Source organism: Tuber melanosporum (genome assembly GCF_000151645.1).
Source record: "Tuber melanosporum whole genome shotgun sequence assembly, scaffold_14, strain Mel28".
NCBI lineage: Eukaryota > Fungi > Ascomycota > Pezizomycetes > Pezizales > Tuberaceae > Tuber > Tuber melanosporum.
In genome coordinates this window covers 81,727-107,947 of record NW_003298797.1, presented here as the reverse complement: position 1 = coordinate 107,947, position 26,221 = coordinate 81,727, and the positions used below count along the sequence as shown (strand labels likewise).

At 49.3% G+C, this 26,221-nt stretch overlaps 5 protein-coding genes; 2 read left to right on the top strand and 3 right to left on the bottom strand.

The window, feature by feature from the left end:
- Window positions 1–1,836: 1,836 nt before the first annotated feature.
- Window positions 1,837–3,899, top strand: GSTUM_00004604001 (uncharacterized protein). XM_002836265.2 has 1 exon: window positions 1,837–3,899. Exon 1 carries the CDS (start codon window positions 2,114–2,116, stop codon window positions 3,569–3,571), a length of 1,458 nt encoding a protein of 485 aa, XP_002836311.1. The 5' UTR covers window positions 1,837–2,113; the 3' UTR covers window positions 3,572–3,899.
- A 70-nt stretch (window positions 3,900–3,969) lies between these two features.
- GSTUM_00004603001 (uncharacterized protein) lies at window positions 3,970–5,911 on the bottom strand. XM_002836264.2 has 3 exons: window positions 5,420–5,911; window positions 4,627–5,351; window positions 3,970–4,556 (listed from the first exon to the last, which is right to left on the bottom strand). Exons 2-3 carry the CDS (start codon window positions 5,100–5,102, stop codon window positions 4,190–4,192), a joined length of 843 nt encoding a protein of 280 aa, XP_002836310.1. The 5' UTR covers window positions 5,103–5,351; window positions 5,420–5,911; the 3' UTR covers window positions 3,970–4,189.
- A 6,621-nt stretch (window positions 5,912–12,532) lies between these two features.
- GSTUM_00004601001 (uncharacterized protein) lies at window positions 12,533–15,208 on the bottom strand. XM_002836263.2 has 3 exons: window positions 13,927–15,208; window positions 12,799–13,875; window positions 12,533–12,747 (listed from the first exon to the last, which is right to left on the bottom strand). The coding sequence occupies exons 1-2, from the start codon at window positions 14,200–14,202 to the stop codon at window positions 13,750–13,752; spliced, it is 402 nt and encodes a 133-aa protein (XP_002836309.1). The 5' UTR covers window positions 14,203–15,208; the 3' UTR covers window positions 12,533–12,747; window positions 12,799–13,749.
- Window positions 15,209–23,125: 7,917 nt separating this feature from the next.
- On the top strand, window positions 23,126–24,181 carry GSTUM_00004599001 (uncharacterized protein). XM_002836262.2 has 4 exons: window positions 23,126–23,160; window positions 23,227–23,367; window positions 23,426–23,519; window positions 23,578–24,181. The coding sequence occupies exons 2-4, from the start codon at window positions 23,344–23,346 to the stop codon at window positions 23,796–23,798; spliced, it is 339 nt and encodes a 112-aa protein (XP_002836308.1). The 5' UTR covers window positions 23,126–23,160; window positions 23,227–23,343; the 3' UTR covers window positions 23,799–24,181.
- A 1,282-nt stretch (window positions 24,182–25,463) lies between these two features.
- Window positions 25,464–26,221, bottom strand: part of GSTUM_00004597001 (uncharacterized protein) — a 1,739-nt gene continuing 981 nt past the window's right edge. The window contains exon 2 of the mRNA XM_002836261.2: window positions 25,464–26,221. This exon is cut by the window's right edge and continues 514 nt beyond it.

Below are 26,221 nucleotides of genomic sequence, written 5' to 3'. Positions count from 1 at the left end.
TTCACTCTTGCCTCCACACAAGTGTTTTCCTCCTCACGACACGAAGATCCGCTGCGTACGTTTGCTATCATAAGTGCTGTCGTAAATTACAACCCGCGAGCCCTCAACCCCTCTCTCCCTCGCTCTTCGTTAAGCGGGCTAGTTGGCGAAAGATGTTTCTTCGGAGGGGGGCGGCGGGACAGATTATTGCAATGGTGGTCACATTTGCACATGTAATTCTCGGAACCACGCAGATGGTCAAAGGCACTGCGTCCGGGTTATTTATCACTGCACCGGTGCCACCTGACTCAAAAATATATGCTTTTGTTCCATTCTCTTAATCTCTTGGATGAGGCTGACGAGTGATTAACTATGCAGTGCCTTGGCTGCAACTTGAAACTGGGTCAATTGAGGACTAGAGCTGTAGCAAACACAATCTCTACTTCAATTGGCTGGATCTTCAGTATGCATATCCCCTCCAGCAGCCAGTTGGGAATACACGGCTAACAGCAATGGACTGCCCGATCGCCCAGGTGACACCCACAGTGATCGTAAGCATCGACTGGAAAATGTATCGTATTTACTTGATTTCCGCCATTTTCAATGCATCATTCCCCCCGATAATCTACCGTCCCCATCCCGAGACAGCCGGCTGATCACTCGAGGGGTAGATGTAGTATTCGCAAAATGGAGGGTCGACAGGGAAAGTCCCCGTTCCCATGCAAAGACGATGCCAAATATTTGGGATGCTGCTGGGGGGTGCGTCGAGGAAGAAGGCTCTGGAGCATCGGGACCGGAAGCGATAGCGCACTCACTAACAGAGGAATACTCGTAAATGGGCTCGTACCGCGCGGGAAGGTCGCCACTGCGGGTGAGGCGCCGAGGGGCGGATACGGTAGATAAAGTTGGTTGAGATTGAGGGTGGGGCGGTAATTGGCGAAACACCCCACCAACCCCCCCCTTTCCAGGGCCTCTGTCTCTTCCTTTCATTACCGTTACAAGTACTTTGGCGCTCCACGATACCAGTGCCGGTAGAGCGAGTTGAGATGGGGGCATAACTCGATTGAATTCAGATACCCTCTGGGACTTTGTATACGGAGAAAGTGAAGTTCACGTTCACTGGATATGACACCGGGAGTCCTATCGAACGGTGAATAATCACCGCAGCCTGGCCTATGATATCGACCTCTCCGACAGCTACAGGTGCAGGTATGGGATGGGATAGATGGGAATGACATGCCTTGTTGAGTCATGTGTGCTACAATGGATTTTCACTGCCACTCTGGGTGGGAATTCGTGGAGTGGTTACACTCAAACCACTCTTCTCGGGGAGACCATGAGAAGTACCCACGTCATCTTATTCTCCGTCATTGATGGTGAGGCACTTTGATTGACCCTCTCCTTCCTCTCTTCTCAGCTTCAGCTCGTCTGATCGAGAAGTAAGTTAAGTGGAGACCCTCATTGTGAGTTTTTCTGCGAGTTATTTTCGGGGGATTTCTTGTTGATATTCTGCTGGGAAACGGAATTCGCCTGCTCACTGCTATGCTACGGTACCGTCTTCCACCTATTATGGTCGAAATGGTACCGGTAGCGGGCTTAGTAGCTCTACTTCTGCTCCTCATCCTCCTCAAGTGCATGTAAATCTGTCAACTCCAAGGATCAAGCATAGCAAGCACCTCTCGTAGCCAGACGGAACGCCTAACTCACACTCGCAAGAAAAAAAAGTTCACATCGACACACCCGACAACTTTCCAAGCGTTGTACTAGTACAGCACCACCAATCATGCTTTATCCTCCCTTCCCTTCGCGCAACACAGCCCTCTACCCATCCATTCTATCCAACCATCAGCCCTTTCCAATCTGCAAGTGCAATAAACCCACGCAAAGTACTCGAGCACTTGTAAAGCAATGGAACCACTAACACTAAGCCCTGCAACAAGAAAAAAAAACATTCCCCACGTCGCTCGAGACTCAATAAAATCTCTTCATTCCTCCCCAGTGTTCTCCGATCCATCCATCCATCCATCCTTTATTCATCAACGTCCATCCTACAGAGCCTCGATAAGAGGAAAAGCACGGCTTTGACGAATACAATACTATCCATCTATTAACTAAAGATAAGCAAAAAAGAAAGATGCCCCGCCGGCGAGAAAGGTCTATGATCCGCTCGGGCATATCTACGTTCCTACACAGGAGCCGCTCCTCCTCACCCTCCCCATCCACCTCCACTACCTCTCCCAATCGAAAACCTAGGGGCGAAACTGCCCTGGAGCGGTTCACGAAAGCCAGGAACGTGCATGACTTTCTAACTAATCGAGCCCCGCGTGCTATCTGCGAGAAGGAAACCGCGATATTGAAAAAAAAAGACGGAGGGAAAAGCGATAGCCGTAGTAATAATAATAGAGAGAGCTTCACGGTGCTTAGAGCTCAGGTTTACAAGAAGGGGGAGTGCAACGACTTTAAGTACTCACCCATGCTAGCCGCCAGGGTTCCAATGATAAGGGTGGATCCACCGGACGATATCCCGTTCGAGCTTAAGATTGAGGAGTTGAGGATCGATAATGGGGTAGTCACCCCGCCGGGGAGTCCTGTTGAAGGAGGTAGTAGTAGTGCTAGCAAGGGGCCGAAGTTGAGGATGACAATCCCCGGTATCCCATCGATACATACACCTCCCTCACCTCCCGATTCTCCGATCCTGCTGGCGAGCCCTACCCGTTCTCCGCCTCCACCACCACCATCACAAAAAGCGCCGCAAGGACACTCCCCCTTCCTAACATTGTCAGACGACATCCTACTAAGAATCTACACCCACTCCCCAGCCCTATCCACTGCCACCACCCTCTCCGAAACCAACAAGCGTCTGCGCACACTATACACCTCCACAGCTCTCCTCATCCTCCAGAAAGTGCTCTCAAGAACCTCCCCGGCCGCCCACCGTTTCCTAAACATCCTCCAGACATCATACACCCCAGCGACATACGCGGAATACTACTCCGTAGCAACCGACACCGTCCGCACATTCTCATCCCTAATATCCGCCCGCTGCGAGTATTTATGCCCGGAGAACACCCTTGCCACCGAAGAAGCGCTCTTCAACGTGTGGTCTTATTGCACGCTCTTCGCCCCGACATCATCCCCGCACAATGCACAGGAGGAGTGGCTGCAGAGGGGCGGCTTCTCGAAGGAGCAAGTTCTGGATATGTTGAAAGTCTGGAACTGCATTTCTGTCCTTCTACAACCGTTCCTGAAGGAGGAGAGGTTGGCTAGGATGTACGGTGTTGTGACCACGCCCAAGGATGCGGAGGGCGTGGAAGTGAGGGTGCTCAAGGAGTTAGAGGGTTTTGTGGAAGGGTTGCTGGCTAGGGGGTTGGATACCCTCCTGCCTGTTGTGCGATGGGGTGAAGAGGAGCATAATCAGCGGTATGCGATTGTTGTGGCTAAGGGGTTGAATAAAGTTAGGAGTGATGGAGCGGAGAGAGGGAGGTTTTTGAAGGAGGTGGCTGGGGGGGTGTATATGCAGATGTGTATTTCTGAGGGGCAGGGCAAGAGCAGTGGGGGGGTGGGGGGATGGGGACCTACTTTTGAGGAGTAGAGACTAGATAGATGATCTGCTAACGGTGGCGGGATTGTGGAGTATGTGTGTGGGGGGGGGGGGGTTATTTGTATCTTCTCTATCTTTTTTTTCCCTTTCTTCCTTACAAATCTTGGGATGGAGTATCTAGTTTGTCACTGGGAATTGGTGTTTTGGCGAAGTTTTTTTCCCTTTTTCTTTTTCTATACCAATTTTAGCATACCTATTTGGTATGAACAATCATCTACTGTACTTGTACTGCGTTTGAACAGTATCTATCACCTGTCTGTCTGTCAATCGGGTATCAATAGAGCTTACCTTTGAGCAAGCTACCGTGTTATACCCGTCATTAAGATAGCGACTTAAGAAAACTACCGTATCGAATTGGAGAGAAGGGATGAATTATCATATAATCTAGTGTATTGTAGAACCCCCCCAGATAATAAACAAATTTAGTAAATTTAATAAAGGATATCGCAATATCCCGTCCCACCCAATCCTGTCCATCCCACCCAGTCTAGCCTATGATAGATATGCACAAATCACGAAATAATCCCCAACGCCCCGTTTATAAACTCTCGCTCCATCCCGACTCATCCCCATCTAACATAAACCCACAACCCCCGCCAAGCTGCCTATTCAAATGGGATACTTAACCAAAGGTGGTACCTTAATAGGGATGTACTCGAACTTTGGCAACTCTGCCGCACTATCCCTCTCCCGCGTTTCTCCTCCGCTACATAAAGGTGGCGGGGATGGTGGCGGGGTAAGCACGTCCCCGTTCCCAGCGCTCCTCCGTTTACGGTGTTCAGATACTTCCTGCGATTTTATCGAAGGCGATGTGTCGAAACCAAGGCTCCGCCGACTGTCCCTGAACCAGCCCTCAGAAATTCGTGGAGTTCCGCTTGAGCGGGGGGTGGGTAATCCTGTTGACGCGTCGGGGGAGGGAATTGCTGGGAGTGGTGTTCGAGGTGTAGATGGTGTTGTAGCGATTTGTTTACGTCGCCTACTTCGCCGCGCATCAATCAACACCCCGCTCACAAGCGTGAGGGAAAGGAGAGAGTAGGAGAACTTACGAAAGCGCAACAACCCCCGCGACTGCTCCCTCCCACTCCTTCTTCAGCACTTTAATCTCTTCCGCGCTCCCTAGTGGCGCCCCGCTGCCCCATATTGCCCTCCTCCCCCCCTCTTCAATTTCCAAAACCCGATTCTGCAACCGGGCTGCGAGCCTCAAGTCATGCTGGAGGTCGTCAACTTCCTCCCTCACCCGGAGCGCTTCACCGCCGTGCTCCTCCCACCAGGAACTGTCCTTCCTCACCGACACGCGGGTGCTCCTTCCACGCGAGGGCGCGGACGCAGCTGGAAATGTGCGCCGGTGCGGGGGCGGCGGCAGGAGCGAGGGAACTTCGATTATTTGGCCAGGGTCCGGCGCCGGTGCTGGGAATGGCTCGAGGGAGTGTGCGAGGAGGAGGAGGAGGGTTGAGTGGTAAGTTTTTCCGGTCGTGTGGAGCGGGGGCGTTGGCGGGGTGGGTTTGGAGGCCCAGATTGACATTTTGGTGGGTCTTTGTTAGATTGTTTAGTAGCTTAATGGTGGTGTTAGTGGTGGTGGTGGTGGTGGTGACACTGCGTGAATTGTCGTGAGCGGGGTTCCCCCGTCCGTCGGTAAGTATCCGGTTTGTCTGCTTGGTGGTTTGCAGCCGGCGACAATAGCGGTAACGTTGGCGGTGCGGTGGTATGATAGTATTGACGCTCTCTAGTACTGTGAATAATGGCGATACAATTTTTGAAGTCGAGATCCAGCCTAGCGTTCCTTCCTTCTTTATCTCTCCCTGTTTGCGGTGTTTGTGGGTTAAAGTACGGGTGATTTACCTGTGCTCCACCGTCGCCTTCTTTCCCCTCCTCTTTATCTCCCACAAACCCCTAGCGTGCTCACCGGAAGTAGTAAGAGTAAAAAGACCAATACCAAGCCTCTTGAAAAAAACTCCCTTCGACCCCTAAAACAAAATATAATATTTTTAACCGCCCTCCCTCTTGCTCACTAGCTTTCTTTCTTTGCTTGTTGGTCTCGATCTCACTCGATCACATGAGCAGGATGCAAGAGTACCGCTGCGGCTGTCGAAGCGAAAAATAAAGGATTGAAGAAGGAGGCGAAGTCTTGCTTCATACTCTTTCCTAGCCCAGCTTCACTGACCACCCACCTCCGGGCATTGAGGTGGAAGGGAGGGGAATTTATTCTTTTCATTTCAAATAGAATGGCTCTGCCCGTGCGGGCATTTGAAACGATGAGGTATATACATTCGTAGAGCGCGGTTTCATGATTGGAGGGATGGGGTATCATATTGTAAGGTGGGAAGGAAAACAGGTGGGAAGGTACAGTACAGTACTTGCATCCGAGAGTACGGTATTGTGTTATTGGTATGCGTATATTTGGTACTGATGGTGGTGGTGGCGATGATGATGGGGGCAAAGCCGTGATTGTAAATTCTAGTTTTTTATCCGGTTTCGGATTAGCGCGGGGGAGTATGGTGTCCGTTGCGAGAATAGTTGAGTTGAGTTAAACGTGGTGGTGGGCTTCAACTTGCGAAATATTGATTCCTTTGGATACCATGCTTGGGTACCGGTAATTCATTCAGTACAAATCCTCAATATGGCCCTCCCCCGTGGGGCGCGGCCACCTCACAGTGACCTTCCTCCTCTCAGTTCTCAACGTATAATAGCAGTCGTTCGAATAGTGGACAAGACAAAATACCTCTAACAGCCAGTACACTCAAGGATTTCCCCTCCCCCCCGCCAGTGGCCAGCACATCCCCCATCCCCACAGGAGCCAGATTCCTCCTCTTGATACCCCCCCGACGATCCCCCTGATGCCCACCTCTCTTGCAGACCCCAAGCCTCCGTCAACAAGCCCAGTAACGACCCCGCTCCCAGTCTCCGACAGCGGCTATAACAGACCGGCTTCATGGAGCTCGCCGTACAACCAGCCTCTCCGCACTTACCGCGCTTCGAGGAGATTCTGGTGGAGCACGGATTCCTGGAGAAAGAGCTGATAGCGCGGGGATGACGTTGCGATGGCGGCGCGCTCCGCAAAAGGTGACCCTGTCAGACAAGTTTTCCGGAGCGATGGAGCAATGGCTGGAGTAGAAGGATAGGGTTGAGCCCGATGAGGAGACAAGGTTCTCGGAGGTTACGGGGAGGACAGCTAACGGCGATGGAGAGGTCGCGGGTAAAGCCGCCAGTGTGACGAGAGTTGGCGAGGCAGTTAGCGGGGCAGCATTCGCGGCTGGGGAGTGGGTTGGCGAGAAGGCTGCCGGGGGGATGCCCGCGTCCACTGCTGGCAGCCTGGCACTACCGAACCCAGATTGGAGTCTGCCCAAAGAGGCGGTTTCCTAGAGAATCGATTCCGTGGGAATCGCTGTGGGTGGGATCGGTGAGAGGTTCGTTAGTTCTGCTCAGCACCTTCATAGCTAGCATGTTCTAAGAAAACACGTCCGCATAGCGCGTCACACGTAACCTAAACCCTTGCCACCAGTATCCCCAAAACCGCCGAGCACGAGCGCAGCACCGGAGCGGGAGACCGCGTCGACGCTTCTCGGAAAGCAGCCTGGGACGTCGGCACGGTCTTAGGTTCGGGCGTGATCTGGCATTCGGGCGTCGCGGCGGCGAGGAGCGGGTCGATGTGTGTGCTAGTGTTCACTTTGAGAAGACTTCATATAAACACTAGGCCACGAGGCAACCGAGATCTTGAAGGTAACTTATCATACGATAGGAGAGCACATGTGTGGGGTTGCCTATAGTCCATGCCCTTGGGTAGGCAAGCGGTTGTAGGGCATGCAGCTTTGAGGTGTGTGGTGAATGGGTATGATACATGGTATGGTATCATATCATGATAGTGGTTTGTTGCTTTCACACCCCATACCATTAGGCACCCGGCACCCGGCATAGGGCACAGGCTTAGGGATCGTGGGGGATCATGAGATATCAGGATAGTTCTATCAGAGATTTTTTGTGATCGCGGAGGATCATAATTTGTCGGGATGGTGTGTTTCTTTAAAGTTCGTCGAGTTCCTGGAGCTGTCAGCCTAGCGTAGGAACTCGAGTGATCGGACCACATGCTAGGAGTTGGTGTTGCCTCTCCTAGTAAGGTCTAGTGTTTTTTTTTCTTTCTTCTTTTTCATTTGTCTCAGACGGTGAAAATTTTGGACTACAGTTACAAGTACCTAGCACATGGTCTGTTTAGCTATTCGAGTTTTTACGGTACAAGTACCGTATTCGGAGGTGTATTTATCTCCTTTTCTGTCCTTTGCTAGTGTCTTTGACGATCGTTCAGTGCACCATCCTTTTGCGTTCCCTTGCGCGTAGCCTCTCAGCGATTTCATTCTCACCGCTTCGTCCTTTAGTGCTTTCATTGGATTAGGCTTCTCTAACATAGACCTCCTTGCCAAGTAACTGCTGTACTGACTACTCGTATAGATGCGCGGTTCCGCGAACCTGGCGTTCGCACAACACCAGGATCGAGATCTTGGATGGGCTCATTTCGAACGCGCCGTTGCCGTCGCGGATGATTTTGCGAAGTACTTGAGTATACTGTACTAAGCTTGTGCATGGGAATGCCGGTGGTGATGGTGATTAAGCGAGGACTACTGGGTATCAGTGAGGGAGGAGGGTGGTTGGAGTTTGCTTGATCGGTGAATCGGAGTGGCATGGTGGGGTTCCTGTGAAACGGGATTTTGCCCCTGGAATGGGCCCCTCCCCCACACAGACCCCAATTGCGCAATACCACCCCCCCCCCTTGGGCCACCTTAATCTCCGGTTGGGGGAAGCTCCGTTTCACGAAGAATTTTGCCAAGTGGCTGCATGCTGGTCCATGCTGGTAACGTGGGGTTTTGGGGATATGGGAGGTTTGAGGGTTGCAAATTTGGAGCTGTCTTGCTGTTCATTTCAGATGATATTTTGAGGGTGGTGGCTCGTTTATTACTGGTTGTTTGTCTTGAACATAAAGCTGATCGCTGGCGAGTGACACTTTATGATCGTAGGAGTTAAAGGTATGTGAGCGAAAAGTGTGCTGGTGCAATGCAAATATTTACAATACCTTACCGATTCTCCGCGGCTTGCACTTCCGATAAATGGATGTGTCGGGGTGTCTCGAGCGTCGCGTTATGGCTTGGATGGGATTGCGGACATTATTGTGTAATCACGAACATGCGGTTTTCAAGTAAACTATTCGTCAACCCTAGCCATTTGGGATTTCCACAAACTGACGCAAGTAAATTTATATCGCTCGTAAAAAAAGAAGGGCACAATCGAACCAGCGAACCCGGATCCACAATTCTAATGTAGCTGGTACAATGTCATTAGATAGCCCAAAACATCCAATAGAAGAAACCAGGAAGAACTAAGGCAAGTCCGACAACACCACTGCCACCTGTCAAGAAAGGTGCGGAAACCCCACCTCCACGAGCGCGCGCTCCGTGGTATTGAGGCCAAAACACCCCAGAAGCTCTTACTTATCCCTAAGGAAGGAATAAAGGTTCGGCAGCAAGAACTTACTCGGCGCACCAGAAAAAATACATTTGCCCTCAGGAGCGATCATCTTCGGAAGTACTCGACTGCTAGACATCTCCCGTAGAGCCGCCATAGCCTCTGCGGTGAAATGGTGGGTGCAAAATCTGGAGAGGGGGAGGAGTCGTCTCTCTTCCCGTCCATTTGGCTGACTAAATTACGCTGCCGTCTAGGCGCAGCTTATTCCTGCACCTTCAAAGAGCTAGCCCGTGGTGGGGAGGGGCTTTCTCTGCAGGCGAGTGGTGAGTATTATCTTGACCGAGTCCTCGGAGACCCGCGTTAGTTTTTTTAGGCTTCCGGTCAGTTGCTGGATCTCCCTGGATGTGCCCCCGGCTTTGTCCTCCAGTACAACGGAGAGCGCAGGGACCGATGGAGTCGATAATGGATGGGATTATCGAGATGGAGCTGGGGACTGAACACGGGCACTGCATTGCAGTGGTTACATTGATCTTATGAATAGCAAATACCTTAGCCGTGGTCATGCAAGTAGTTGAGCCGCTGCCACCCTATGATATCCGTGCCATGTATGATATCATAACTTAAATCTATGATGTACGAGCAGCACTTACTGTAGTCACATGTCTGGATCATTAGATAACGGGAGTTTGTGCGGCGAACTTATGATAAGATCTTGAAGTCGGGATAAACTGCCCCGAAGCCCCCAGCTGGAGCAGTGAATTTAGTCTATGACATCGTGTTATGATACCATAGTATTTAGTGTCCTATAGGGTCAGACTAGGGTGACCAACAGATATTTCGGGCTGGGTTGGAGAGACAAAAGAAAGCTTCTAGCTATGGTCACAAAAAAACAGGCTTTGTCTCATGTGACGGGCCCGCCGGAAGTGGTAATGGGTAGAAGGGGCTGATGAAGGATGGGGGAGACTATGGGGAGAGCCTGACTAATGTCTCGCCAATTCATTCTAAAAATGAAGCCGAATGAAGAAGCATTAGAGGAATCTCGAGCCTCAAATTCATTGAATACACCTTCTGCTAAGGAACAAACATTGTCAGTTTACAATCAGGATTTAGATACCGAAGGATCGATACATTAAATAGTATGCCACCGTGAGTGTTGTAGCTTAGTTGGGTAATATATGAGAGTGCGGAGGATGGAGGCTGCTTGCATTATGTGCTGTACAGTACAAGTACAGCACAGTACAGTTTACCTGGAAAGCCCGACCTGATAACAAATCATATAAGATCTCTTCTTCCTTCTGTCCTAACCCCTGCGCCTGGAAACAGCAAGGCATCTCTGGCAAGCCGAGCGGGATTGAAAAGTGGAACAAAAGGAGGGGAGAAGGGAGCGAAATCGGAATCAATAGATAGCAATGGCATGGTCGGAAACACAGAAGAAGGCTTCCTTCTAGATATCCACATTGCCTAGAGCGGGGTGTTGTAGAGGGTAATGACCACATCGAACACCTGGTTTGTTGGTTGTATGCATGACGGTATTGGGAGGCCATCGGTGCCCGCTCGCTGATTTCTTATACTTCTGCTTCCCTAACGGTATGCTGATGGCTGCACTCCCGCAATATTGCTCTGTCAGTTGATAATGATTATCATTCTTGCAAAGTATTCAACAGCAGTAAATAGAGGATTTCCTGACTTGACCTAGGTGCTCTTAACTTGGCACTGGGTAGAGAATACAGTATATCGAAATACACCACAAAGCATACTCAGTAGTAATCGGCAGGGGGAATGTTGTGGAATATCATTTCACTCGTGTGACTAATCATAAGTGGGCCACTGGGCGCCCCTCTAAGTCAAGAGTGAGAAGACGCTCCAGCATCAGCGGTACGAGTAGGATAAGGGATAGTAGGATAATGCTTGTTGATTCCGCCTTAGCGTTTCCTATGATACCTTTTTCGCGTACTGCCCAAGACAATCGCTGCAATATTACAACATAGTACCTGCTGGGAGGTTTCAAAGTTAAAAGGCTGATTTTTTAATAACGAGTATTGTATACTGGGAAGTTGCATTAGGCTACTTTATAATATTAGCCAATCATGTCCTGATATTTTGGGTAACATATTTGAATGCGCAAAGGTAATGGAAGGAAGGAAAAAGGTGCTGAGGGTGAAACAGAACTTACAGATATCACATAAGCCTTGTTTCATCAGTCAGAAATCAAAGTTAAGAGATTCCGCCCAGAGTGTAGATAACCATTTCTAAAGTTAGTGAAGTACCGTTTGGTGGAGTATTTGTAAATTAACTGTCTCTGGGAGTGTCAAGCTTGTACTCGTACGAGTGCTCGTGCGTCTTAGCCAAGAATTGGTTTCCCCATTTGTGGTAGTGCATGGGGGGCTGGTACTTTTCCGCAAGAGGAGTATAGTGGAGAACTTGGAAATCTGTCTTGCTGTTTCTTTATTCACCTGAAGGCAGACTGACTGCTGTTCAAAGGTCACTCCCGAGCACACATGAAGGGCAAAAATAGCTGCTTTGATTGATGTAGAAAGACTTTTTCCACTGGGCATTATTGAACAGATGAACCTTCCTCTATGTTTTGAGGTCGCGGACTAGTGCGCAATATCCATACACTATACTTCTTTGGTGGAAAAGTACCGGTCCACGCTCACTACGGGTACAAGTACCACAAATGGGGAAGCCAATTCTTAGCTTAGACGCACGGGTGTGAAACAGCAAAGTGTAGTAAAGTTATGCTCTACATTTTGAGCCCTTGAGCTCCTACCATATGTAGTAACAACGGTGAAATACGATCACTTTACGGGCACGGTACGGTGCCGTAAGAACTCTTGCGATTCGCCGTCTCCGTGAGGTCGCTAATCTAGGGATTCAAAGACGAAATTTCTTGGGAAGGATCTGCGCTTTTCCGACACTGCACTGCCCGGTCCTTGTACGGTAGATACCGGTACTCGAATAGCCTGAGCGCTTTGGCCTTGCTTGACCCCACTAACCGGTCCCCGCAATCCTATTAGCTTGGCGAACAAAACATAAATTATCGTGGGCTGATAACACGATTCACGGGGAGAATCCGATGGCGAATCGCAAAAGAGTTTTTGGCGAAGTACTTGTATGGTAAGGTACGGCTGCTAGTCAAGTTCTCAATGGCGTGAAGCCCTAAAGCAACCCCTGGCATCCTGCCCCGTGCGCATGTCGCCTAAAATAGGATACTGTCCGACGACTCCGGTCTATTTAGGGAAATCCCCACAGGCAATCCTGCACATCCGTGGGCTAAACCGAGCTTCTTCTGGTTCATGCTACATCACTCGCTATTCCAACCATTGCTTTCCAAATCTGGTTGCTTTTTTGACCAGACTTAGACGTAGCATACGGCGGACTAAGGGATTATGAATGACATTCTTATTGTGTTTATCATTAAAATTTTCCTGCCTAATCGCAATATATATTCGAATTCACCACTATTGATAAATAAATAAAGGAGACTGTGTGCTGTAGTAGCTGTAGTGTCAATCTGTGAGTTGTCCCGGCCACAAGTACAATTTATTTAACATTTCCCGTAAGAAGATTCCGATCCGATATGTAGGATGTAAGAGGTACAGATGAAATATATATACATATTGCAGACCTGCTGCGAGAGTAGAGAGAGATGAGAGAGAGCGTGTGTGATTTGAGGATTGATTAACCCTAGCACCCGGCAAGGTATCGTAACAAGAGACCTATTACTATTAGACTGGCACGGCAAGGATATCACCAATGTCAGCGCTCACCAGGTTCTGATTTCTTCGCTCTGGGAGCAGAATACGACCGCGTCGGTGGCGGTGGAGGTGGGGGCGGGGCTGAGGGCGCCCATATTGGTAGTGATCGGACTGATGCTGATTTTGGTGCTGGGTGTGGCGGGCTTTGAGGAGTCGGTTGCGATTTCGGTGGTTTCGGGAGGGGTCTGGCTTTGACGAGCATGTTCCTTGGAGCCTTGGGCGGCTTTGGGGGTTTGAATAAAATAACTGGCGTGATATTCTCAACTGTTATCACCTTCTCGACCGGCCTGGTCCTTTTTGTCCTCTCCTTCGATTTTTCCTTCTGCGCCGATTTCGCCTTCCCGGCAGGCTTTGACTTTTCGGCTGGTTTGACCGCTGAATGGGCTTTGTGTTTCTCATTTGGCTTTGTCTTCGGAGGCTTCAGCCCTGGGCTGGACGGACCTGAGCTCTTGAGGAAGAGCTCAATGTGTTTCACGATACTCAGAAATAGTGGGCTCTGCATAGATTCTGGCTTGCAAATCTGGTGGTGATCGCAATTTACGACGTCGATAACAGTTTCTTTTCGGCAATTTGTCACCGCATATTTGGGTTCTACGATCTAATTACCAGCTAAATATTAACTCACGACCGTGTGTAGATATTCAAATGGGTGCGTCGTACCATCCCAATGCCGCCCACTCGTGCAGTCTCGCGGAAGCATAAAACTTGCTTTCTGCCCCAAACACTGTTGAACTGTTCTGCCAGTGTGGCAAGCATCGACGACCGATCTCGCAGCACATGAAGGAACTCGGAACGTGGAAGGAAGGCCTGGCTTAATGCCGTTGCCATGAAGAGCCTTTGCGCCCAATACGACCCGCGATGAGGTGTGCCCATGAAAATTACTGCTGGCGCTGTAGAGAACAGATAGGACCAGGATTGCCCTGGAGTGGATGCAATAACCATAGCCTTTGTATCCAAAACCCATTAAACTAGGGTTCTGTAACAATGGTGGGAATATAGACTAACCTTCTTCACCACAATTCCTCCAAGACTATGTGCAAGAAAAATCACAGGCCGCGATGGTCTGTCGCGATTGCTACTTTTCCCTTTCTAACCCTCATTATATTAGTCTCAAGGTAAACGACGGGGGTGTGAACCAACCTTTCGCCCAACATCATCAGCGACCAGCGCTCTCAAGAGTTTCGTCGCATGAAGTGACAGATCATCTTCGGAACCCAGAATCGCTTTCGCATTATAACCGTAAGTCCACACCCGACCTTTAGGGATCGCTTGAGTAAGCCAGGGGGGCCAGAATTCGGAGTGCTTGTTTGTGAATGTGCGGGAACGGTGGCCGCCGAGCCCGTGAATGAATACTAGATCTGCGGAATGATCTCCATCGGGATCAGAAACAAGAGCAAGTCCTAGATCCGCAGACATTCTCTCGGTAATAACTAGAGTTCAATGATCATAAGAATGGGGGGAGTAGCAAACGAGGGGAAGCTCAATTGTAGATACAGTGAGGCTGCCCCCCGAACTTATTGCATTCTCGGCTAGCAAGTCAAACTTGGTATACACCTTTCTCAATTCTGAAAGGGGGGCTCCCCTGGCACCTACATATGAACTGGATTGAACGAAGTGCTTTGCAGGAGTGCGGATGGTTGAAATCTCGCAGCCAACGATTGCTGTCAGTTGAGAAGAAAAGCGCTGGGGCGAAGCCCTGCTAGCAGCCTAACTTGCAGGGCGACCGAGCATTTCTCTAAAGACCAACCGGTGCGTTCCTCGTAACATGGCTGACTAGGATTTGACGCTCTTAAGGAAATGGTTGGATGCGAGCAACTGTTGGAAAACTCTGAGAGCCCAATAAGGTTTCGGGCGCTATCTGCCCTGGCATCAATCTCACAGCTTGTGATTGGCTAAAAAGCCTTGAGGCTCGGCCAATTGAACGCCCAGGAATTGAGCTTATCTTATCGCACAGGTACGAATGCCCTGTGGTTGGGTGAGGTCTCTAGCGAGGGGAGCATCGTTGTCAAGAAACTCCTCACAGTGAACTCTGCGGATATGGGAGCTGGGAGTTGGTTACCGCGGTGGAGTACGGTTCGGGAATTTATCGGCCGACATTGGAGCTTTCTCTTCACTTCCTACTGTGATGGAAGCGCTTTCTAGGGTCCATTTTCATTTTAGGGGGTTTGAGAGGAGTTAACCGTCCGGAAAACGATCGGATACCTGATTTTGGTCTGTGGATTTTGGTCGAACTTGGTGGATATTTCCTCTCATTTTAGATGGCAGCCCGAGGAACTTGGATCGGAGTTGGTGTTGGTCTACAACCGTCTCCACTATCCAACCAGTACTCGAATACTTGTGCTGTACTGGTACTGTACACTCACACCCCGCTGTCCCGGACGGCCAAAATCCGAAGGATCTGTCCGATATAGCGAGTGATCCGGGACAATAGGTTAGGTTTTGGTGTAAAGAAATTCAGAATTTACCCGAGTTTCATACGAGACAGCGAGATATCCGGTTCGGTGTGATCCGGGATAGCGGGGTGCGAATGTACTTGTACGGTATCCTGAGCTGCATCTTAACCGTCATTGAGGTCCCATGCGGGATATGACCAGTAACCTATTCGATCCCTCCGGGCTACCATACAGTACGGTACTCGCCGCTCTGGTGAGTTATTATAAGGATTTGAGGCCCTGGAGACTGTTCTGCTACTCGAGTAGTGGCTCCAAGACGTTTCAAATACCAATCCCTCATTGCCAACAGTTAACTTAGGTGATCTGCATCGACTATTCTGGAATCCCGAACCCATCATCCCAACAGCGAGCAAACTTAACCTCTCAAGCTGGGATATCTTTTAGCAGGGAAAAATGGCAGGTTAAAAGTTAAGGCGTGCCGTAGATAAATTCCGCGACCACTACTAGAGTATGGGGGGTTAGATACCTCCCACGCCGAGCTCTATGGAGCTTAACGGAGCCAACGCAGAGATTCGGGTAGTTCCGCCAAGACGTTCGAGTATCCGATTAAGCTTTAACCTGTGTACTCGAGTACCGAAGGGACAGCTCATCACCTGAAAATGGAAACTAGATGAAGCAATGAAACTCAGCCAAGCGAACGTCATTCCTTGCATCTGGAAAACGGGGTAGCGAGGGGAAAATTAAACCCGTCGGAGCCAGTCTTTCCGCCTGTCCCTCCTAGGCACAAGCGAAGCGGATTATTTTCTCGATTTCCGGGGGGACAGGAGTCTACCCAGCGAGCGCCAGCGCTGGCAGGTGCCCCCACCATCGTTACGTCGGTAGTGCGGGGTACCAGATGAGATGCTCGAGCGTTTGAGCCAGCTGGCTACGCAGAGTGATCCCGGCCACCCGTTCCCCTCTCGCTTGGTTTCATGCACAGAATTTTGACATATAATGAACTGGTGTACGGCGAGTTTCGAAGAAATCACTGGAAATCTTTCGAAGACAATCTACGTGGAGTATCCTCCAAGCCAACCTCCACCTACCTTCCAAGATTCTGCAGGATGAGGTTTCAGAGTAGACGGCACATAGATATGGCTACGCTTCCTCGCTCTAGAATGGTGTGCTAGGATCTTTTAATGTGTGTACGGGCTCTGGGCACCCTTAGATGCTTCCAGCATATCACCCCCTGAGTGGCCCTCGAAACGGCCGATAGAATCGAAGAGAAGCAATAAAGCGGACTCGACGGACTTAAAAACATCTGGTCACTACCGTGGGTGACGTGGAAAAGCGGAGAACTGCGGATGCCCGAGGGCAACTGAGGAGGAGTTTCCTGTATCTCCAACCATGTTATCAGGGATATCCTTCTGAGGGGAGCTCGGGTAGAGGTTAGGCTTTCGAGGAGATTAGGATTTGCGATAATAAAAGGGAAAGGAGGGGGTTTTGGTGTTGGGCTTGGAACGAACTTTTCACCGTCCGTCGTCCTGGACCTGACATAGGGAACTCGCCTCTCTATCCTCGTGACGAATAGAGACTCGCCACTGCCAAATATATGGGAATCATGCCACTGGTGTTTGTTCCCATGCTCGCTTTATACGGGTTCTTTGGTATGATAGGCTATTCGGTGTGTACATAAGAACTATCATCCCATGTCACCCATCACTACTGTTCATATCGGAATCAGGGGCCCCTCATTGCTCATCACAGTTAATCTGCTTTGGGGGGACTTCCAATATCTTCTCTTGTATCCGGTCAGAAGCCTCCTAGAACAATTTATGTAAATACATGTTCTATCCTGCTCCTAGGGCCGAGATCTACGTACTGGTATCTAGGTGTTGCGGCGATGGATTTTTGAGAGGTTAGGGGATGGTGGGTCAAGTGCCACCTGGGAGATCAGGAGAGGATGACTTTGGAACTAAAAGGAAGAAATGGAGGGGGGATTGGGTGATGCCGGAAGAGGTATAGTATTCTTATGTACAATACTGGTCAGCTATGGTGCAGGTATACGGAACCTTCTGGTTTAGCCGTTATTGGTCTGGGAGAATTTGGTACAAGATGTGTCGATGGCATCATGGAACAGCGGGCAATGGTGTTAGAGATTGATTATGGGTGTTCAACAGCTTGTCTAGTGATGAGCCCTCAGGCCCCCTCTAATTTCCGAGAAAGCTCGGTACATGAATTTATCAAATTCATTTCTCTGTTCATAACTCACAGGCTCAGAATGCAAGCGCCCTGGGGCCCTACGGTCTGGTATGGGATATAGCCTCATTTGGTCACTAAAATCACAGCCTTTCCCTATCCGGTGAAGTCAGGGAATTTACTTTGGAGGTGATAAACCTAGCTAAATGTTTTCGTCACCTTTTCCCTTAAATCTTTGGATGATTGTAGGTGCTCTTTTCTGTTCGAGCACTGAAAGGGTTAGGGTTATGCAAAATTCTAGGTTAGTTTCGACAACCGATAGGCGACTAACAACAGGATTCTGTTAAGAACAGCGTTACTTGAAGTTCCCACATTTGTACCGCACTGGTGTCACAACGTTGATCCAAGAAGGGAGATCGTCTACTCTGTCCCCTTTTTCTAATGTCGCTTGGCGCAGCCACCTAACACGAATCACTGGTAACTGCTATGCTCCGGCCGCGGTATATGGGGGACGAATTTAGAGAAAATATAATCCTTATCGCCACGGTGTGTTAAGTGCTATCACTCTCGACTCGGTGGAAACTTGGAGGCAGAATTATACATGGTATCATATCCTACGATTGAGCCAACTAAACACATGATAGTTGAGGCAATAAAGCCAAAGGTATTGAGTACAGATCCTCGGCTAGAGCCAGATTCAGGGAGATCAGTTTATTTAAGGGGAACTGCAATTAGGGACGGCTGAGCGTTCTAGAGAGGTGAGCACCCAATACCAAGGTCTGCGATTCGGGTGCATGCTTTTGATAACTAGGTCTAACCCAGATTCGTTATCGCGATCAGGCCCCCCCAAATGCTGAGCCCAGAAAAGCCCCACGGAACGCTACACACGATCCCTACCCGGTAGAGGGTACCTGAGGTGCTCTGCAATCCTTGGGGTCCCGCCCAATTCCTCGGTTGCGGGGAGGACGATAATACGACCAGAACTCCTCATCCCCCCCTCCAGTAGGATGGCCTAAAATGCGAGTTTGATGCTTGCATTTCTGCTGGAGAAGAGCCTGTCTGGGTTAAACACCATGTAGAGTAGATGCAATCGTGGAATTGATGTTATCTCCTTGCTTCGAGCCCTCTCGGCTTCTCCGAGTTAAGCACTTCTGCATACAGGGTCGGGCAAGAATCCTTGAGGCAAGGATTTTAAAATATCTGATACGGTCGGGACTCGTGAGATGGTCTCCGTGTTGTGAAGGGTGTTGGGATAGTGACTATTTTGACACCAATACCTGAGTCCCCCTGATATCCTTATTACCACACGGGAAGCGATCAGAGACACTGGTTTCCACAGCCATAACCTAGCCCACTAGGGGAAATAGGCCAGCTAGTTGATATCCACCATTGCCTCCGTATTCACCCAAAATACGCACTCCTCATGGAGCATCCGGTTGAGAACCTATGTCATAGTTTTGACTAGAAAGCGCGGGCTAATATGTTCACTCTGGTCTGTAGGACTTGTCTACAAGAGACCGTATCCCATTCTTGGATGATATCTCCGAAAATCACTGCCCAATACGCCGGATAGATTACTCATCACGTAACCATTCCCGGAAAAGCCGAGTAAGCAGGAACCTTTCGCAGGACTATTGGGAAACGCCGTACTACATGCAGGTAGCGGAACTAGACTCTTGGCGCTCAGGCTGGGGGGAACATATCATCTCCCAAGCTGGGTCCCGCTGAGTGAAACTCAAGGATCTTGTACGGAAGGTTCTTCGAAAATATTTATATGATATATCAGAGGTATAATTGAGCTGACAACTAGGCTTGTAATGTGTGTGCCCAATCTTATGTAGACTATTGCGCGAGATTACAAGTTTCGGCATCTGGCTTCTACAGGGTGTCTAAAAAATATCAGAGTAACCACTCCAAAAAACCCTCGTTCCGTTTAGGAGATAACGGGGGTATAAGAGATGTTTCTACCCACGACTATAGCATCCCTTCTCACGTAGCGCGGGCCCATCTCCACTTGATCTAGTCCCATCCACTTGCCCCCCCCCCACCCTTCTATATAACCCCCAAGGACCTCAAGGCTCTGCGGGTTCTGGTCCGATCAAGATTGCGGGGCCATCTACCTTTCATATAGCACAATATGGCCATTCCCGTATTTTGGACTGCTGCCCCGGGGCTCGCCCTGGGAGTCTGTCTAGCAAGCTTCATAGCAACTATAATCTACTTTGCCAAAGGAACCTCAAGAGGCAAGAACTTTCCTCCAGGACCACCTACACTACCAATTCTCGGAAACATGCACCTCATACCACAAGAGAGGCCATATTTAAAGTTTACGGAATGGGCAAAGCAATATGGTGGTATTTACTCAATCAAGATCGCCAAGCAAACCATTGTCCTAATCAGCGATGTAAAGATTCTCAAGGAGTGAGTGCATACTCTTCAAATACTTTTGGATATGAGCCTTTCTAATTTGTCTCTTAGGTTGTATGATAAACGTGGTGCAATCTATTCATCCCGGCCTTTACCTCACATTGGTGCTGAGATTGTCTGCCCGGACCAGACCCATATCATCTACATGCCATACGGCGAGACCTCCCGTAACTACCGTGCGCAGTACCATCAGTTCATGGGCCCCGGGAAGGTGGAGCAGATATTGCCTTGGCAAAGCGCTGAATCAACGCTTCTGCTAAAGAAGATTGCAACAAGTCCAGAGAGATACTACGAACACACCATGCGCATGGCCACGGCTGTAATCTTGGAGTCGGTATTTGGAGTCTTGCCAAAGGATTACGACGACCCGGAGGTCACTGAACTTTGGACAGTGCAAAGAGAGTTCTCGGAGATTTTGGCATTGACGGGTCCACCCGTCGACCACTTCCCGTTCTTGAAATGGCTCCCTGACATCGTATCACCCTGGAGAATCCATGCCCGAAATGTTCGTGCCATGCACAGAAAACTCTACTTTAGACTCCTCAACCTAAACAAAACAAGAATGGAAAAGGGAGAGCGATATGGAACGTTTGTGGAAAAATTAATAGACGATAAACCAAAGCACGGCCTTAGCGACGAGCGAATTGCATATGTTTGTGCAACTTTGGTGAGTGGCCCTAGTTAATTTATTTTCTGAACTGGAATTAACTCATTTGTAGATGGAAGCCGGAAGTGACACTACTGCATCCCAAGCTCTTGACTTCATGATGGCATTACTGGCATTCCCGAATGTCCTCAAGAAGGCTCAAGAAGAGGTCGACCGAATATGTGGAACATCGAGATTGCCCACTCTTGACGACCGTGACCAAATGCAGTACATCGAAGCTTGTGTCAACGAGGTATGGAAAGGTTATCAGGCCCTTTGGATGCCATCTAACAATCTCCCAGGTTCTTCGATGGAGACCTCCGCTACCATATAGTGCCCCTCACCTGCTCATGAAAGGTAGCTCATCTCGATCAATTACATATCATAGGCAAGAAAAAAAACTCCTGACACCCAAGCACAGACGATTGGTACGAAGGATACTTCATGCCCAAAGGAACAGTCCTGTTCCAGGTCCAATGGTAAGCCATCCTACCCACCCTCTTGTGGAAATGTTAACGCGGGTGATAGGGCAATGAACATGGATGAAAACGTCTACGAAAAGCCTCAAGACTTCATGCCAGAACGCTACATCAGGAACCGGTTTGGCACAAAGTTTGACGCCGAAAAGGATGCCGAAATTGGTCGCAAGGAACAGTATGGTTTCGGCCTCGGCCGAAAGATATGCCCAGGTCAATGGTTTGCCAGGAACACGCTTGTGAGCTACCCACCCTTATCTGGGCAATGTGGATTGTGATTCTGACCTAGCATAGTTCGTCCTCTTCGCCAAACTCATCTGGGCGTTCGACATGAAGGTCCCTACGGACCCCAAGACAGGGATGCCACTTCCTCTAGACACAGACGTGCGCACGGCGTTCATGGACGGGCTAACCACCACGCCCTTCAAATTTCCGATCGAATTCAAGATCCGGTCGAAGGCCCATGAAGAGGCCATGAATACTGACCTTGTTGCATCGGACAAGGTCTTTGCAAAATATGGTGGTGCTACGGTTTAGGTGAAGTAATTCCTTGTTCATTTCATATTATGTATCAAGCGCTAGGTGGTCAAGTTATACGGTTATCAAGGGTCTTACTATACTTTTTCTTTCCCCTATCATATTAAATTAAAGTTTGGTTGGTGAGATCTGTGGTCTCGTCAGTATATCTAGACAACCTACGGTATCAAAAATAAGTGATCTGTGATGTTCGTGCACATGAGATAGTATCAAGTAAGCTCCTGCGGACTCATCATCCGAAAACATAATCACTATTTATTTAACACGGTAGAGCACATCAGCTCTAAAGATCTTTTTAGGTCCCACTTTTAGCCCCAGGGGCGGGAGTTTCTCAAAGCGAGGTGCAAGGTAGAGAAGCGAGTGGAAGGTGCCTTCCACGTGTACCTTAATCGTATGGTAATTTATTCTGGTATGATAGAAGTGCTTAAGAGGCTGTTTTGCGTCTAGAATATTGGGCCCAGTCTTCCAAAAGAGTGAGTTTCCATGATTGCTTGACTCGCCACGAGTAGTAGTTCACAGTGGGAATATGTCAGCAGTAATCGGGAGATGATCTAGAAGATTTGGCTTTGGATAGGCTGCGGTATTATCATACGATACTGCAAACTAATCTTCGAATGGAAAGATTTAGGTGGTTTGATCATGATCAGCCAGTTTTGGGAGTTACAGGTAGTGTGATCATGGGTTAGGGTTTTGGAACTGATCTGATTCCGGTGTTGCGCTTATCTCAAAGTCGCAGTCAGATGGATGGTGTGTCGTATGCACACTGAACCTTAGGAATTTCTGTCATCGTGACCCTTGGCTGAACGGTATCGTATCGTGGTGATGAGTTGACTTGCAGATGTGTTGTGTACCTTGAACAATAAGAGGAAGTAAAAACTGGTCAAGCATGAATCAATTGGACAGGGAAAAAAGAACACTTTATCTCATCACTGTCTAATTCAAATCATTTATTCTTCCTAAAGGGACAACCACCGACTCGGTATACGTGCCCAACAGCATTATGTCCCAGTAATAAGTCAATACCACCTCTACCCACAAAACACTACCATGGGCAGACCCATCTCGCAACCCTCCACCAAAATCAAAATAAAACAAAAAAAAACAACAAAAAAATAAAATAAAAATTATTATAGGGTTGTGCTAAGGACCTGGCCATATAGATATCGTGAAAAACCTGGAAGGAGCCATCCGTAGGCAAATATCCTGGAATGTGCCAGAACGCAGCCATACCTACATGAGCCGGAACGTATCATCGACAAATCACCACTAAAAACCATACACCAAGTAAAGCCACAGCGGACCCACCGCAGAGAAGACATCCACAACCAAGTTGATACAAACGCTCACGAGCACGGTACGCCGAACGACCGCCACGAGCGCACATACTATGACAGCAACATGGACAGCAACTACCTGCAGACTTATAGCCACGGAGATCAAGACCGTTACCAATATTTCTACTCACACTGTCACCATAACACCGACCACGATAAGTGTGCAAATGACCACTACCGTCACCACACAGCCTACTTTGACACTCACAACCACTGCAACGCATACTGCGTCGGCTGCTCTAGCTTCCGTCCCCCCTCACCTTGGTATTAGCTCTCCCACAAAAGAGCTCAACGGCCCATCCTGCCTGGCGGACTGCTACAAAAATCCGCGCCTCGCGGGGTGGTTCAGTGAACAACGGTACAGAGAGGATGCGCATCCAGAGGTAACACCCCACGCAGAGCAGCCCGCTCGAGAGGTAATCCGTCCAGGCTAACATTCGCCGAAACAGTGAGTGGACATCTACAACAGATTCGAGCAAGCCGGCGTCAGCGTACGAACTTGGATCGAAGCAGACCAGGCGAAACTCACTCGGTGCGCCTGCACGCGCAAGACCTGGGTGAAGGCTATGTCAGAATGTGGGCTTAGAGAGGTGCGCTACGCATTCCTCTCGGCTCGCCAGCGAGGACGGAAAAGCTAACGTTGAGCAGTGCGCGTTCGACCGAGTTGCTATCCAGCAAACTGTGATCTTTGGATACCAGGTTTGCTCGAAGAAGGGATTTGTTGAGTTTCCCTATGCGGATGGTTTGCCCACTCCCCTGCTTTTCTACCCTCCCCGATTGCTAACAGGGAAAGCATCTAGACCTAGCATCATCTCTAGGAATCGAGGTTTCTGCAAACACCACTCTCCCGGGCCGAATCACCATCGCAGCTAATGGTGTCGGTGGAGCGCCCAGCTTCCCAATACTGGACGAGGATGGCGACAGAATGGTGTTTGGATCGGCAGCTTGGAAAATACTTCCCGAAGGTTCCATATTGGTACCTGCACTCCTCCTCACAGCCGGTTTCATGACTGTGCGGTGAGTGTAGACACTGGCGACCGGCATTGCCCCGCTCCGATAGTTCTCCACCGGAAAAACACCTTTAAGCCTTTTTCTCTTCCGAATCCCTTTTCCTTTCATCATTTCTCTCTGTGCATGAGGTCGGGGCAAATATGCGTAATTCCACGACTGGCTTTTTGCTTTATATCTTTGTCTCCCTTTCTGAATATTCTTTCTTCTTTCTTCTTTCTTTTCTCCATGGGATTGACAAGCGGATGTGGTGGGCTGTGAACTAGAACCCCCCCTCACCCCCAAGCCGATAACTGCCCCATCGCCCCACCAATAGATAGAACCCTCCCTTCCCTTCCCATCAAATCCACTATGCAAATGTGTGTATACGATACAATACAACCCCATCATATATCCACCCGGTTCCGGTCTCAAAACCCGGCTTACCCCAGCTTACCGTCACGCGGCAGCATAATCGGACCCGGCCCGGTGGGGGTTCACCGAGCGACCAACATCCGGTACCGGGTGTGTGTGAGGTTTATATTGGGGCAAAGCTTGAGTACTATATAGCAGTGCATTGGTGTGTGCGCGTGCCGGGCAGAGGAGCGGATGGGGGGATGGGAGGTGTAAGGCTAGAGACGCCACGCAACGAGGTAATCGCGGGTGGATGGATGGATGGTGAGAGGTGCGGGAGGGAGGGCTAGAAGGGAGAGTGAGAGCGAGTGATTGGTGGGTTAGGGGTTTTCATCTTTGAGAGGGAAAAAAAAGCGGAGTTTGAAACTGTCGCCGTCCATAAGTGAAAGACTTCAAATTATAAGCTTTAATAAGAATGGCACTATTGAATTTTATAACTATTTTAATTTCTGTAACAGCATTTCACCTAAGTACTAGTACAAGAGTACATAGTAATTACAGAATTTATCACAGATGAAGTAGCCATACTTTGAGAGCTTTTGGCGGGGGTGAGGACAGTGGTATTGGCAAAGAATAGAAGTTGTTTGGCTCTACTGGGGCAGGATTTGGATAATTGTTCATAGCTGGTATTGACAAAAGAGAAAGACAGTGGGTGCACACTGTCTCATCAGGTATTGTGATGATAATATTCAGTCTTAAGTAGTAATAAAATAATAAGTTCACAATCTAAGAGGAAACTGGTACTGTAACCAAGCAAACAAAATTCAATTTCAAAATTTCCCAATACAGCTAGGATACCCTCTTTTGGTGCTTTGCCTCTGTTGCCATGAGTGAAGGGCGGTTCAAAACCTCCACTCTTGGCGCACAGGTAAAGGTTGGGGATAGACTTTTTGTTTTGGCGAGTACTCAAGTGCAAGTACAGTACAGTACAGCAGGATCCTCCGATCTCCAAAGTCCGCCATTCCCGACAGTCAACGCTTGCCATGGGCCAGGCTGGGCCTTGGTCTACAAAAGCCCATGGGTGGCCCATGAGGCCCATAGGCTTTTATTAGTTTGTAAATTTGTGCCCTAAGGTGAAAGCAACAATGGTGAATATTACCAGTAGCCAAAGAGTAAGGGTCTGAACGGCGTGCATGTAAAGGTCGGGGACAAACTTTTTTTTTGGCGAGTACGCGTGCAGTCCATGGTAATTTAAGCTAGGCGCTGACCCGACTCCGATGTGGGTGGGTGAGATTAATTGTGGGACAGCAGACCAAAGCACAGCAGATCGAAAGCCCATTGTACCGTACTTGTACAGTACAGCGCATAAATTTCAAGTAGAGTGGGAGTACCGTAGTCTATGATACTAAATTACCGTACAGTACCGGTATATCGTGTGTGGCGGGTATCGTGCAGGCCCCAACTCGCGTCGCGTAAAAAAGCACGCGGGGCACTCGGCGCGTCTTCACCACCCCACCTGTACCCGAGTATATTCGTAGACCATCCTCGACAGCAACCCGTACCGCGAGCCGGGGTAGCATGGTGAGAGAAAAAAAAGAAATGGGGGAAACAAAAAAATTATCGGTTTGAGGCGAATAAGCTAGCTACAGGACTTGATAACTTTTGGAAAAACAAGAATTGTTGCATCGCACGTGGACACTGTTATGATATTCGTGACGAGCCAAGAGACCGATGTTGTGTCGCAAAACCCTTCTGGAGGATGGTGGAAGGAATCACCGACTGGCGCATCGGTGCCGCGAATGATGTGGGCCGGCAGGTTCGTCCCTGAAATTGGCGTCTTTGGGGCTATCGAGTCCTTTAAGGTTGTCGGGATTTTCAACCCCATTGACGTTCTCCCCATTCTCCTCTTCTTCCAGCTCAACTATATCCTCTGCCTCCAACTCTACTATCTCCTCCCCTTCCAGCTCTATTATCACTCCTCCTTCCAGTTCTGTGTCCTCTCCTTCCAGCTCCATCACCGCTCCTTCCGGCTCCAATTTCTCCTTTCCCTCCTCTTCTCCGTCCCTTTTTTCCTTCTTTTCGCCATTCGGCTTCTCCCTCTCC